Source organism: Notothenia rossii (genome assembly GCF_949606895.1).
Source record: "Notothenia rossii genome assembly, chromosome: 8".
NCBI lineage: Eukaryota > Metazoa > Chordata > Actinopteri > Perciformes > Nototheniidae > Notothenia > Notothenia rossii.
In genome coordinates this window covers 34661810-34676426 of record NC_136906.1, presented here as the reverse complement: position 1 = coordinate 34676426, position 14617 = coordinate 34661810, and the positions used below count along the sequence as shown (strand labels likewise).

The 14617-nt window shown below is 41.5% G+C and overlaps 1 protein-coding gene across 1 annotated transcript; it reads left to right on the top strand.

The window, feature by feature from the left end:
* The first annotated feature begins 10494 nt into the window (after positions 1 to 10494).
* Positions 10495 to 12810, top strand: hoxb13a (homeobox B13a). The gene is made up of 2 exons (XM_079646124.1): positions 10495 to 11274; positions 12249 to 12810. Exons 1-2 carry the CDS (start codon positions 10566 to 10568, stop codon positions 12494 to 12496), a joined length of 957 nt encoding a protein of 318 aa, XP_079502250.1. The 5' UTR covers positions 10495 to 10565; the 3' UTR covers positions 12497 to 12810.
* The last annotated feature ends 1807 nt before the right edge of the window (positions 12811 to 14617 follow it).

Sequence of the window (14617 nt, the reverse complement as noted above, 5' to 3'; positions counted from 1 at the left end):
TATGACAATATGACACCCTCTGTCCTTAGACCCTCACATCGTACAAGGAAAAACTTCCGGAGAAAACCCACAGTTTAAAGGGAAAAATGGGAGAAACCTCAGGGAGAGCAACAGAGGAGGGATCCCTCTCCCAGGACGGACAGACGTGCAATAGATGCCGTGTGTAAATTGAAAAGATAATACATTTGTAACATAGGTAGTCCAAATGTTTGGAAATGCATGTGTGTATAATAGGAAGATGAATCCACGAGGATATCCATCCAGGATTTATGATCCAGGACCACAGCCACGACTCAAGATCCAGGACTCGCGATCCATGACACAGGACCGCAGGATCATCCACGACTCCGGATCCCGGCGTATATAGACACCAAAAAGAAAGACATTTGGAAAAGCTGGGTTAATCGGAACATGACAATACACAGGTATAGACAGAGAGAAGGAAGAAGTAAGATGTCCCCTGACAAACTAAGCCTATATCAGCAAAACTAGGGGCTGAATCTAATCAGCCCTAACTATAAGCTTTATCAAAAAGGAAAGTCTTAAGCGCACTCTTAAAAACAGATAGGGTGTCTGCCGTCCGAACACAAACTGGAAGCTGATTCCACAAAAGTGGAGCTTGATAAGAAAAGGCTCTGGCTCCCATTGTACTTTTAGAGACTCTATGAACAACCAACAACCCTGCATTCTTGGAACGCAATGCCCTAGTAGGACAGTAGGGTATAATGAGTTATTTAAGGTAGGATGGCGCTTGCCCATTAAGGGCTTTGTAGGCGAGAAGAAGAATTTTAAATTCTATCCTGTGTTCTATAGGGAGCCAGTGTAAGGCAGCCAGAACAGGAGTAATGTGGTCCCTTTTCCTAACTCTGGTTAGTACACGAGCTGCAGCATTTTGAATCAGAATAACAAGAATAGAGACAAGTCCTTTGTCTGAGGCTATTAGAATGTAATTTGTGACTTTAACCAGGGCTTTCTCTGTGCTATGATGTGTTCTAAAGCCAGACTGAAAATCTTCAAATAAATCATAGTTTTTTAAGTAATCACACAGCTGTTTTGCGACTGCTTTCTCAAGATTTTTTGAGAGGAACGGAAGATTAGAAATAGGTCTATAGTTGGCTAAAACCTCTGGATCGAGGATGTGCTTTTTAAGAAGCGGTTTTATCACTGCTACTTTGAATGATTGTGGAACATAGCCTGATAATAAAGACATATTCATAATATTTAATAAAGAAGTGCTAATTAATGGAAACACTTATTTTAACAGCTTAGTTGGAATCGGGTCTAAGATACACTTTGATGGTTTAGAAGAGAGAATCATTGAATTTAATTGTTCAAGGTTTATGGCTGAAAAGTATTCTAGTTTACTATCTAGTGGGATCTGGTACTTTTTTTTAGCAGATGGTGCAATGCCCAAAATGTGAATTTGGATGCTGCATTCATTGTGTGATATGATTGTGTTGGAGCAATTTAAAAATTCTGCATCCAGCCACATTGCAGTTTACATCAGCGAGCGCAAGGTGAAGACTGCTACAGAGGCTGCTGTTCTGGCTGATGACTACATGCTGATACACAGGGGCGGTCGAGACTTCAGGGTCCAGGAGGAAGGAATGTATCGTGCACCAGGTAGATGGGAGGAAGAAGCTCATGGACATTTGGATAATGCTGAACGTGCGATGTGAGGGCAGCCACGGGTAGACCCATCAGAAATCTGTAACTTCTGCAGGGAGAGAGGGCACTGGAAAGCTGACCCAATGCTAAGGCTAGCAGGGGGAACTGTGTAGGCCAGTTTAACTCTGCTGCTTGTGCTGTGGTACCCTAACCTGTCATCTCTCCCTGTCAGCAGATTAATGAACCATGCAGGTTGAAGGAACCAGTTTTTTCTGCATTTTTGTCAAACGGATGCGTGTCATTGGTGGGAAGTGATATCAGCGTGCCGGTAAAGATTTTGAGAGACACTGCATCGTATGACTCATACATTCTGAGCTCTGTGCTAACGTTTTCTGACAAATCCAGAACTGGGGACTTTGTCCTGATGCGAGGTATGGGAATGAATGTTGTGCCTGTTCCTCTGCATTCTGTTGTGCTTAACTCTGGTTTGGTGCAGGGTGAGATCGCCATGGGGGTCCGTCCTGTAATGCCGATTGGTGGTGTGGATGTTATCCTGGGTAACGGCCTGGCTGGCAGCCGTGTGTGGGCTGAGGGTCAACCGCCTACCATACAGTCATCTTCACCCACTGTGACTGTTAACCCAGAGGAGAATGCTAAGTCCTCCCCTGGAGTGTTTGTGGCTTGCGCTGTGACACGGGCTGTGAGCCATGCACAGGGGGAGTCAGAGCAGGGTGAAGAGGTGAGTGAAATAGATTCTGTGGTTGTTCCTGACTTGTTGTTGTCTGTATCCCGCATTGAATTGGTGATAGAGCAGAGAGCTCAATCCGTTCTTTGTTCAGAGACGTACTGGGCCCCGCTATTCCAGTATAAAGATGTCTAGAGACACACCCCACATCGTGCTGTATGCTTTCACACATTCTGCTTCCACATTGGAAAAGAGCAGCGCAAAATGCTCGTTATGTGGAAACAATATTGAAGAGAAGGCTCCAGCAGTTCAATAGACAGATTAGTATAACATGACAGGATGAAAGCAATGTAGAGGAGCAGCTACATTTCAACAAATGCATCCACTAAGATTAATACATGAAGACTTGTGACTCAGACTTGACTTGGACTCTTAGGCGACTCTGACTTGACTTGGACTCTCCTTGGGTGACTCGGACTCGGACTCCACTACGACTCTCCCTTGGTGACTCGGACTTGGACTCGGACTCGGACTCCACTACGACTCTCCCTTGGTGACTCGGACTTGGACTCGGACTTGGACTCGACTACGACTCTCCCTTGGTGACTCGGACTTGGACTCGGACTCGAAGAGTGGTGACTCGAGAGTGACTTGGACTCGTGAATTGGTGACTTGACTACAACACTGGCCTGACGGTACTATGCTGATTGCTCTGGTCTTCTAGATCAATGCTCAACAACAAGGTCAAGTTCAACGACAAAGGACACACTGAGGCCTGGGTTTTATGACTATAAATTAAGGTTCATCTTAATCTTAATATTGTTACATACTGTTGCATAATGGGAAGCAATGATGATGGGAAGTAATCACACTGATGTTCACAATGATGGCTTACATAAACTAAACCAACATATAGAAATCATTAACATATTTTAAGATGACAATTATTTTAGTTTGGATATCTCCGGTGTTATTAAAGGCTGATTATGATGGGTTTCAGTCAGCTGATGACTCAATCACTGTGTCGCCACAGAGAGAGCACACACACACACACACACACACACACACACACACACACACACACACACACACACACACACACACACACACACACACACACACACACACACACAGAACTGCTCAAAGTTTAACCATGTGTGCTGTTGAACATGTTCCACACAACCAAGGCTGAGGAATCAAGCCCTCAAACCCCAGTTCACTATGTGTCTGTGGATGTGTCTGTGGATATAAGATAAGATAGAACTTAATTAATCCATGTGAGTGAAGGTAATAAGGAATGAAAATAAATAAATAAATACACTATGTGCAGGTCCTCTTCCTGTGTTCAGTTAAACGCATTCTACACATTTAAGAATATGCAGCCCTAAGGTGCAACTGATATGCTATTAATGTTTGTGTTAGGATGCATTATTACCTCATCCTAGGGCTCTCTCTTGTCAATCAGAACCTGAATATTAGTGAATTTACAAACCTCAGATAGTTATTTCCAACTCCAAGATGGCAAACGGAGGCTCTTTTTGTTTTTACTGAGATGTGGCATCAAATGAAGGCAGTTTGGATGCAGTGTGCAGGCTGTGTCTCTGTTGGTGAACATGGGGCACACTGCCAGGCTTCAATTTCTTCAGTTTCATGAGCTGGTTTCCCACAGGCGTCAGGTGCAGGAGGTTTAATGAGCCGCTCTCATAATGAAGCATGGAGCTGAGCTGCTACAGGCTCCATGCTCTGCTGTCAGAGGGGACCAACTGTAATTGAGGAAAAACTCCTGTTACAAATACACTGAAGCGAAACCACATGTTGCTAAAACTGTTATGTTTATTATATTGTTTATGTATTACTGTGTCTTACATGTTATAAATAGTGTACAACTGCAGAGCCTTTAAACAACTTATACTCTCATGACCTCAACGGAAAATCTGACTTTGGTCGTGTTTTATTATGGAAGACATTCAATAGCTCCATTTCATGTTATTTGTTAGACGCTTTTATCCAAAGAGACATACATACTCAATACTGACAATCCCCACAGGAGCAATTTGGCGTGAAGTGTCTTGCCCAGGGACACAACGATATGCTGACTGCAGTGGGGTTTGAACCTGTGACCCCCTGATCCCAAAACCAAGGCTCTATCCACTGCGCCACACACCTCCCTATATGTACAGGTCCAGAAAAAGTTGATTATTGTATGTTCGATATGTTCTTTATATTTTATATAGCAACATTATTTACAATACATTTCACAATTTTAAAGATAATGCACGTCCTAACATGGAGGTATCCAGAGAACTTTCAGCTGTGACCTGGAATGTTTGTAAATCTGGGGAGTTCACAGATAATATGACAAAATAAAAATATGTTGACATTGTTGGTTTCGTTTACAGGTAATTGTTTCACAATAATAATACAATTAATCCTGTTGACATCTTTTATTAAAATCTTATTTTCAAATGAATCTTCGCTTCCCTTGTTTCTAGAAAAAATCTGTTGTTAAAAGTCCTCTCGTGTTGAAGTTGGTAGCTTCAGAATGCAAGGTGTTTGTCTTCGCTTATGTGTGTGTATCGTTATTGTAAGTGTTGTTACAGATTCTCTGTTTGCTGTAGTGCAGCAGGTTAACGGAGGGTTTGGTCAGTGTTTTCCTAAAAGACAAACATTTTCACAACTGCTTTTCTAATTATGTATCATTTCTCCTTGTCTGATGCTGCCCTTTATCTAACGTTACCTCCGGTAACTGAAGCAACGAGCGCTGACTCAGCATTTAACCTATATGTTTGCTGTACACAGAATACTCCACGAGTTGTTTTGTTTTTTTGAATTTTGATAATAACAACCTCTACTATAAAGAGAAAACTGGCTTTTTTTTCGTTCAAATTAAAGCCAGCCAGAGATTGTGTCTATTTATGAGAGGAAATAATGTTAGAGTTAGTTAACCCTGGGAATATAAAGGTTAAATTACTTTTTTGACTGATTCCAATTGAAATGTAAATGCAGCTAATTGATACGAAAGGGCCAGATGCCACCAAAGGCATGGCCCGGTTCCAGAACAAAATGACTCAGGGTGCATCTGAGATTAGAGAGGGTGCAGTGGTAAAGTGCTATTTTTATAAGGGGGGAGTGGACCTAACACCTTCTAGGGGGGTCCTCAGAAGATTTATTTTTTAAATATTGAAGTTAAAAGCATCAATCTGGTGCACTTTTAGAGCAAAATGAAGAGAGCTATGATAAATCTCAACACCCATATGAAACAGAACTGTAAACAGATTTACTTTTTCTTTATGGATATTTTACAAATCACTCCCCTTTTAAGACCGAAATGTCTACATGCATAGCAGAAGATGGCATCTTTTTAGCAGGAATATTCCAGCCAATCTCTGTTTTGAAACCATGAGCTGCAAAATGAGCGCCTTACCCCACTGTACAGGCGAGTTGGGTACTTTTTTAAATATACCAGGGCAGGCTCTGTTTTGCCGAGGTCTTCTGGCACTTGCAGGCCGCCGAGGGTGGTTGTGTTTATTTTATTTCAACTCTTCTTCTTCTTCTTCTTCTTCTTCTTCTTCTTCTTCTTCTTCTTCTTCTTATTATTATTATTATTATTATTATTATTATTATTACTACTATTATTATTGTTATTATATATGTAATTTTTTTCCACTTTTAATTATTTATTTATTTTCACTTTTAATTTTTCAAATGAGGGTGCATAAGGACTCAACTGAGGGTTTGTCACCCTTATGCACCCCCGTAGAACCGGGCCGACACACTATATGAAATAATGTAGCTACAGAAGAAAGAAGGATGACTCTCCTTAGAGAAGTGAACTAACACGGCTGTTCACATTCTCTCTGGTAAAGCGCAGGAAGAGATGTGTGTTTTCTGCAACGTGTGCAAATCCTCTGCCAAATTAAAGACATATTTTGTATTCAGCTCATAAATACATGCGTTTTTTCTGGTGTTATTTCCTCAAAGTCTAACTTAACATGAACAGTGAAGTCGAGTCTTTTCAGTGTATCTTTTCCGTCGGTGTTCCTGTACAGGACGTAGGCCTACGCATCACCCGTGCGCCTCACATGGTTCACGCCTTCAGCTATAGCAGGTTAACTGCCGCAGGACATCCGTATTTTGTTAATGTTAATTATGAAAATGCTCTTTCCTGTCAAAGCCTCTCCAAACATTTGATATAAAACCCCTCAGGGCTGAATGCCGGTGAAGGTTATATTTTATAAAGAGCTTTTGTGGCGTGCTGTGCATTCAGCTTGCTTCACTAAATTACTATGCAGTGGTTTGCTATAAGACACACACCTGTGAAAATATAACGCATCAGATCATATTTTTAGCCCCGGGGCACGGTAGGGGTATAATCCCTTATAGGGGGCATCCTATTTCTTGGTGTCTACATCAAAGGCTTTACAAATCTGCATTTCGTTATTGTAACACTGAATTGTGATCTTTCACTTTCCTCTGTCATCCAGCGTCTTTAAAATGTTATTTATATGTTTGAATGAATCAGGTGTATTTTATTTAGGTCCTCGCCTGCCGTAAATTGCCCCTTCAGGAAAAAATAATTAAGTGTTGGCATTGAAGTGCAAGAGTTTGCAAAAAGAAAAGCAGCTTAACTATAAATATGTGCAAATGGCTGCGTCAGTATTGAGTGTTTTCGCTGGATGTGACTTCTGAGAATAAAAGGATGAGCGTCAGTTCGGATAAAGACGTCTTTATTCTTCCTGACGGGAGACTTATTGTTACAGTGGACAGTGCAGATAGAAAGTTAAATAATATGAGTCGATTTAGACATTTAATAAATGTACATCATTCGTACATTTTAAATACAAACTGACGAATACAGAAAATCCCCCCCCCCCCCCCCCCCTTGCATGGAGGCAGATATGTTTGATTAATGATTTATAGGGAGCAGCTTCAGGATGTTTGTCTGATTTTCTTTGGCCCTGGTGATGTTTGACCGTCCCTGAGACAGCATGGCGTCTTCCGTGTCATCTGCGCACACACACAGAAGAAGCTTCTAGGTGTGCGGTGGCCTTGAACTTGAGCTAATTACATCTGTCTCTCTCTCTCTGTCTGCCTGCCCTCCCTCCCCCCTCTCTCCGTGTTAAACTTGACCTTGACCCTCAGGGGCCAGCCGGCCCAGCAGACCACACTGTGAGAGACACTCTGTCGCTCTGTGTGTGTGTGTGTGTGTGTGTGTGTGTGTGTGTGTGTGTGTGTGTGTGTGTGTGTGTGTGTGTGTGTGTGTGTGTGTGTGTGTGTGTGTGTGTGTGTGTGTGTGTGTGTGTGTGTGTGTGTGTGTGTGTGTGTCCAGTGCGGGCAATGCTACAACACTTCAGAGGAAGCCATGTTGGTGTTCATATGTTCAGGTGTTGATCTGATGGGATGGAGACACACCACACCTTCACATCCAACGTGATCTACACACATTTAGCTTTAAACCGTCTAGTTTTATCCCTTACAAAGACATTTTACTTTTTACACACATCCTCCAGTCTCCATATTCCATACTGTGAATCTTCACAGTATTTTGCACATTTCTGTTCAACTCTCCCTCTTTTAAAACACCACAGCTCTGCAACTTACATTATGTTATACTGCATGTTAGGTTTCAGAGAAACTTGTCATAATCTGTTTGTACTTGCTTTGTATATTTGTATTTTTTGTGCATTTAAAAAAAAAAGCATTAGCCCCTTTTCACAACTGAATTCCTCTTATCTTGTTTTTGTTATTATACACCAAAGCAATGCGTAAACCTCCCTAATATACAAAATAATTATTGTTCCGACAGTGATGTATCAATGACTCCATGTAGCCATACAGCATCATCAAAAGCACTTTCTTGTCAACTTTACAGTCTTATTAATCCTTCCTGTTGTCATCGGGTCAAATGTGGGGATATAAGTCAATGTTATGTTAGTCCCAGAAAAATAACGCTTAGTACTTAATAAATAGTCAAACCGGGAGGACAAAAGTTGATAGGAAGACAACATGGGTTACTTATTATATTATTTGTATAATATTACTATTTATTTATATATTATTAATATATTACGTTTTACTTCAAAATGTATTCTTATTGGAAATGTATTTAAAAACACAAACAAAGAAAATATACAAGGGACGCTTTCCTTTGTCTTTTCACGGAGCTTTCATTCCCACGTTGCGGTATTTATCAGCGAACACCAACAACCAAAAGTGGACATTCACCCAAAGTTATTTTAATTTAAAAAATGATTCATACTATTTTATTGTATTGTATCAAAAATAATACGTTCAACCTTAACTGCCATACGTTAGACCGAAAAAATGGCACGGTTCTGTCTCCATGTCTAAACATCAGGTTTTAAATGTGTCCTTTTCACCGTAATCTGTGATCATGTTCTTCTTTCAGCCTTTAGTGGATTTGTCTCCACTGACTGCTCAGATTGGGAAATGTGGCCGTGTCCTCCTCCGTCACCTGTCCTCTGCTGCTTTATGAAGTGGAATCTGATGTAACAAATATACCTTTGCAGAATCAATTATTCGCTGCCCAGCATTATGGAAAACTCCTGACCCTCGATGATCAAAAATAAAACAAAGCTTCTCCTTCCGACATGTTACTATACGCTCACCGGCTTATCCGAACACAAAGATTCCTCGAGATCTCAAGGTTAGATAGCAATGTGCAAAATATGGCGTATAGCGTTTAATAAAAATAATACTCAATCAGCAAAATGCATGACGCTTAAATCAGGCCTATGTTGTGTTTTATATTTTTTAAATAAACCTCCTTAAGAAATACGTGATAACTATCAGGGTTCACCCACTACGACAACACTGGATCCTTTTGTCAATCAGTTATTAACACACTGATTTGTCTCCATTATTTTGTTAAAGGAAGCTTAACACCTAAAAGGCCACATGGATGAAAACGTGACAGTGAGTGTGGGTGCTTGAAGTCTTTTATCCGGAAATATGTCAAAAATCTTTGTGCAAGAAAAGTGTCAGAAATATGAGTTCCGCACATGTGACTCACGCTCACATATATAAACCCGTAAGCAGCCGGTGAAATGATTACGCAAATAACACGGCTCAGAATTATACCGTGGAAACCTGACTGAGGCGCTGTGAACCACGCATTAAAACCTCCAAATCCCTTCACAAATCCCCTTCCTCCACTCAGATGTTGAGAGCGGGAGAGACACAGAGGCTGAGAAATGGGCAATTGGGTAAAATTATTAAATCTAATATTTCTTTTGAAACCTGGGACTGCTCCTGGAAGTCTCATTACGTGTCTTTTGTTTTGTTTTGTTATATTTGTAATGCTTTTGTGACAACAAAATGTATTTGGCAAGTCTTGGCATAAGTCTTTAAAAGTGTCCATAACTCTCCAATATCTAATATTTAGAATTATTATTAGCATTTATCGCACTTTTTATTCGATGTAAAATTAGTTTGCTTTCTATTCCATCAGTGTCTCCTGCAGGTGTGTTCATTGTACATTCAGTACAATACAATATTTACCTTACATGAATTATATCAGTGTATCAGTGTTTCAGGTTATATCATCTATGAAAAGCTTAAAAGAACTGGGGGATTATATGTAAGACGAAATGTACCATGTATTATTAATAAACGTGACCCATGAATTAATAGATTTAATGTTAACCTAGTTTGAGCGCCGTCTCCCTGTGCGTCTTTACGCACAGCACCGAACTGTCTGTAAAGAGATTTATTTTGTGTCACTATGGTCATATCTGTCTCTCTGTGTTTGACACACTTCGCTGCGGCACATCCAGGGAACTGACCCGCTCCAAAGCTCAGCTCCTCTCGTGCCACAGCTCGAGCCTCATAAACATTCGTTCTTTGACTGACAAGCCCCAAGTCTCTTCTTCTTCTCCTTTTTTTTTTTCTGTTGCCCCCTCACGTGATCATCTGGTTTCATCCAATGGACTCGCGACCCCCCCCCCTGCTCTTGGGGGCTTGTTGCGTCAAGGCTGCGGCTGGGATGTAACCGGAGGTGCGGCCGGTTACCGGGAGTCTTTGCTTCCAAGTGAGTGCAGTCACCAAACGGCGCAGTGAGGCAGCGCACGCGTGCTATGAGGGTGCGCGTGACGGTAGGCCCTACATGTGAATGACCTGAGTCTGCGATCAGAGGAGAGTAAATGCGCAACAGTTCTTTTCTTTTAGCCGATGTAGCAGTTTAGCGCGCAGGAGCGGACAGTCAGAGCGGAAACGGCAGCGCGCGGAGGACACACCGGGAAAAGGAGCGCATATGACCGCCTCCTTGGTTCTAAACCCTCGCTGGCCAGCGGACACGGTGATGTTTGTGTATGAAAACAATCTGGACGATCTGAACAAGAACATGGAGGGGCTGGTGGGCAGCAGCAACTTCGCCGCGAGCCAGTGCCGCAACATAATGGCGCACTCAGCGGCGGCCGCAGCTCTGGGTGGCCACCCGTCCGGCCTGGTGCACTCTTCAACGGGATACCCCACGGTGGAGGTGTCCGCGTCTGGCTCCAGTGAGACAGGCGGGCCTGCGGGGAAGCAGTGCGCGGCAGGACCGTGTCCTGGTGCCCCCATGCCGCACCAGAGCTCTTCTGCCGCCACCTCGTTACCATACAGCTACTTTGGTAACGGCTACTACCCGTGCAGGATGGGGCGGGGTTCTGTGAAGTCGTGCACTCAGGCGGCGGGGCCCGCGCTCAGCTCGCAGTACATGGACACCACGGTGAACCCCGACGATTACCCTAACCACCGCGCCAAAGAGTTCGCCTTTTATCACGGATACCCGAGCCCGTACCAGTCCATGGCCAGCTACCTGGACGTGTCGGTGGTCCAGACGCTGGGCAGCGAGCCGCGCCATGACACGCTGCTGCCGATGGACAGCTACCAGCCCTGGGCTCTGACAAACGGCTGGGGGGGACAGATGTATTGCAAGGACCAGGGCCAGGCAGGACACCTCTGGAAGTCTGCTCTGGCTGGTAAAACTTGACATTCTCCTTTTAAACTCAAAGTCACTGTAATATTGTTCTGCTACATTTAGTTATTGTGTGACATTCCATCAGGAATAGATCATAGAGTGTTGACGTTGCCAGTGCATGATATGATTAATGTGCTCTGATAATTAAACACACTCTTCATTCATTTCAAACATAGTGAAATTAAGATCTTAGAACAGTGAGCTCGTGTGTCAATCTGACAGTTTCTGGTGCTACTGGTGCGCAATAATACAAGCTGTTTGGAGTCAGTGTAACATAACATCAATCAGAAATTAATAGGATATTCTCATCTGTCACTGTAGAGGATAATTGTAATATTAACATTTATGTTGCCTCATTACACTCGAAAGGGAATAGGCCATTCATTAATTAAAAGGTCTTGTGTGGTAGCACCGTGCAACTCATCTGTTGCGTGTTGTTTATATGGGGCGACTTCTGCTCATATTGTTAACATACAGGCCCATATCAATTAATTATAATGAACATGTCTATATTGTTTGATCTGAAATTAAGCTTTTTTGAAAAAACAAGACAAAAATAGATCATTCTGAAAAATATCAAGCACCACCAAATGATTACTAAAAAATGACCATGCTTTAAGGGTTATATGTGCAATAAGAAAACATTACATATAATGTGAATATAAAATACATTATTGTATATTTTCATTAAAAAAAATATATCCCTATAAGTCAATATAAAATCACAAAATCAAGCATGTTAGTAACTTTTTTTCCAAATCCTATCTGAACTAATCCCCACTTTAATTACCAAAACATTTAATAGAATAATATATATAGTACAATACAATACAATATAACATGTGTATACACTTTTTAAACATCTTCTGACCCCCTCGCTTTCAACACAAAGTGAACCTGTTACGGCAGAGATATGTCTCGGTGTATTAGCCCCCCCTCCTCAGACCACCTTCTCTTTGTCCTCCGTTCCTACAGATGCGGTGGCGCACCAGCACGACGGCTCTCATTTCCGCCGCGGCAGGAAGAAGCGGATACCGTACACAAAGCTGCAGCTGAAGGAGCTGGAGAAGGAGTACGCCGCCAACAAATTCATCACCAAGGACAAGAGGAGGAAGATCTCCGCCGGCACCAACCTGTCCGAGCGGCAGATCACCATCTGGTTCCAGAACCGGCGGGTGAAGGAGAAGAAGTTCGTGGCCAAAGTGAAGACCCCCGCTCCGTAGCGCTTTGGACGATCAAGTGAAGGTGTATTTGCGTGTTATGCATTAAAAATGAACTGAGATAAATGTCAAAAAAGGTGGGAAATAACGAATTGACGGACTGGGACCGTGCTTAACCGTGTGCGTCAACAAATGGAAGATAAAATGGACACAAAGGGACAAAATAAGACCCTCTCCTGTGAGGCCTCCTGTAAATACAGCACCTTCTTGCCTGCTTTATGTAACTGTCCTGTCTACTGTCTGTTTTCTGCTTGTCAGTGTTGTCCGTGCTTTGTAGCCCAAATATATTATGTTGTCCAAATTGTTTATAATGCCTGTAAAACCGTAATCAAAGTATAGTGCAATTAATAAACACTTTTAATCCCGGTGGAAGTAGCTCTTCAAATTCATTAACTGGCCATTTTGGTTTCCTGGGCGTAATTTGTCTCTGGTCGCCAAACTATGCCCGTAAAAATGTGCAAAGTGAACAAATGCGCATAATTTGTCAGGCTGAAAGGTGATCCGCGCACATGGAGGAGGATTCTCATGCAGATCAAATGTGCTTATGAGGCCTTGAATTCATCTGGATCAGCCCACCCTCTGGAACATCCCCACAGCAATGCTATCCATTTCCTATCGCTTTACAGGCCCGTCTGAACACGATCTGCCACTGATCAAACAAAAAAAGCATCAACATTCTTAAATCGTGTTGTTAAGCTACTAAAGCACAACACTTCAATGCGTGAGCTGAAAATCACTTTATTTAGGAAGTTTCCTCCTCATGTGAACATGTTGCTTATATCTTCCTCTAGCAGCTCACTAAATCTACCAGATATGACCAAAGCATTGCAACCATGTGACACAGAGATATTATAACAGATTGACCAGAATGGGAGTAAAAAGTTAATTAATTTAACATGATCTAAAAGCCATACAAAGTTAAACCTCATACTTGCTGTCTGTTAGTTTAAATAACCAGAACATAGTGCTAACAGCGGAAAGGGTTTACAAGTGTTAGTTAGAAGCTGTTGAATTGATATTATTTGTCCCTGTAAATGTGGTCAGATTCACAATTAGTAGATGTAATGATTCAGATGTTTTATTTTGTCATACGCAAAATGGCTAGCCGAGTTGATCAAAAGCCCCACCAACATGGAATATACTTAAAAAATAAAAGACGAAAAATAGTGCAATAAAGTAGCACAATAGACATAATAATTCAAGTAGGCCTACGTGCAGTAATAAAATGAATGCATATAACATAGAATAGGATGAATTAAACACTGTTCAGAAGAACATTGTATAATACATTTGGTCAAATATGTATTAACCTTTAGATGCATAAGTGGGTCTTTTTGGACCCGGTGAGGTGGTTTTCTTGAAGTATCTTTGTAATTACATTTTTTTTATCATTTCATATTCCAGCTATTCCTCAAAAAACATGTTTTGGATATCATGCCATTCACATTTTAAATTTACATTTTAAGAAGTTGTAGTTTTTGTATTACCACCCCAAGCTTCCATAAGTGGGTCAGAAATGACCCGCATGCATTTTCTATGGAATTTCGTTTTTTCAAAATGTTTTTTTTTTCCCCTAAGATTATAAATACTGAAAAATTAAATATAAAATATTTCTAGTGTGAACCAAAATATAATACTAAGTATTATAGAAGTATGATTTTTCCTAACCAAAATGACAAAAATGGCATAAAAAACACACATTATTCTAATACGGGTCCTTTTTGACCCACTTATGGAAGAGTGTAGGCAACTCGTGCATCTAAGGGTTAAAGGATTGAGCAAAACTATTTTAAAATCACGAAATAGAAAGTGGCAGAGACAGCCAAAAAGTAAAGTTTTAGTTTCCAATATCTCCAATTTACACATATTTGAACAGTGTGGACACATGTCGAATTTTATAGAGTAGTCCTTTTAATTACCCTTTTGTTTGTGGTGCATATCCTTGTAGACTGCATTGTGTGTGTGTGTGTGTGTGTGTGTGTGTGTGTGTGTGTGTGTGTGTGTGTGTGTGTGTGTGTGTGTGTGTGTGTGTGTGTGTGTGTGTGTGTGTGTGTGTGTGTGTGTGTGTGTGTGTGTGTGTGTGTGTGTGTGTGTGTGTGTGTGTGTGTGTTTTGAGAGAGAAGC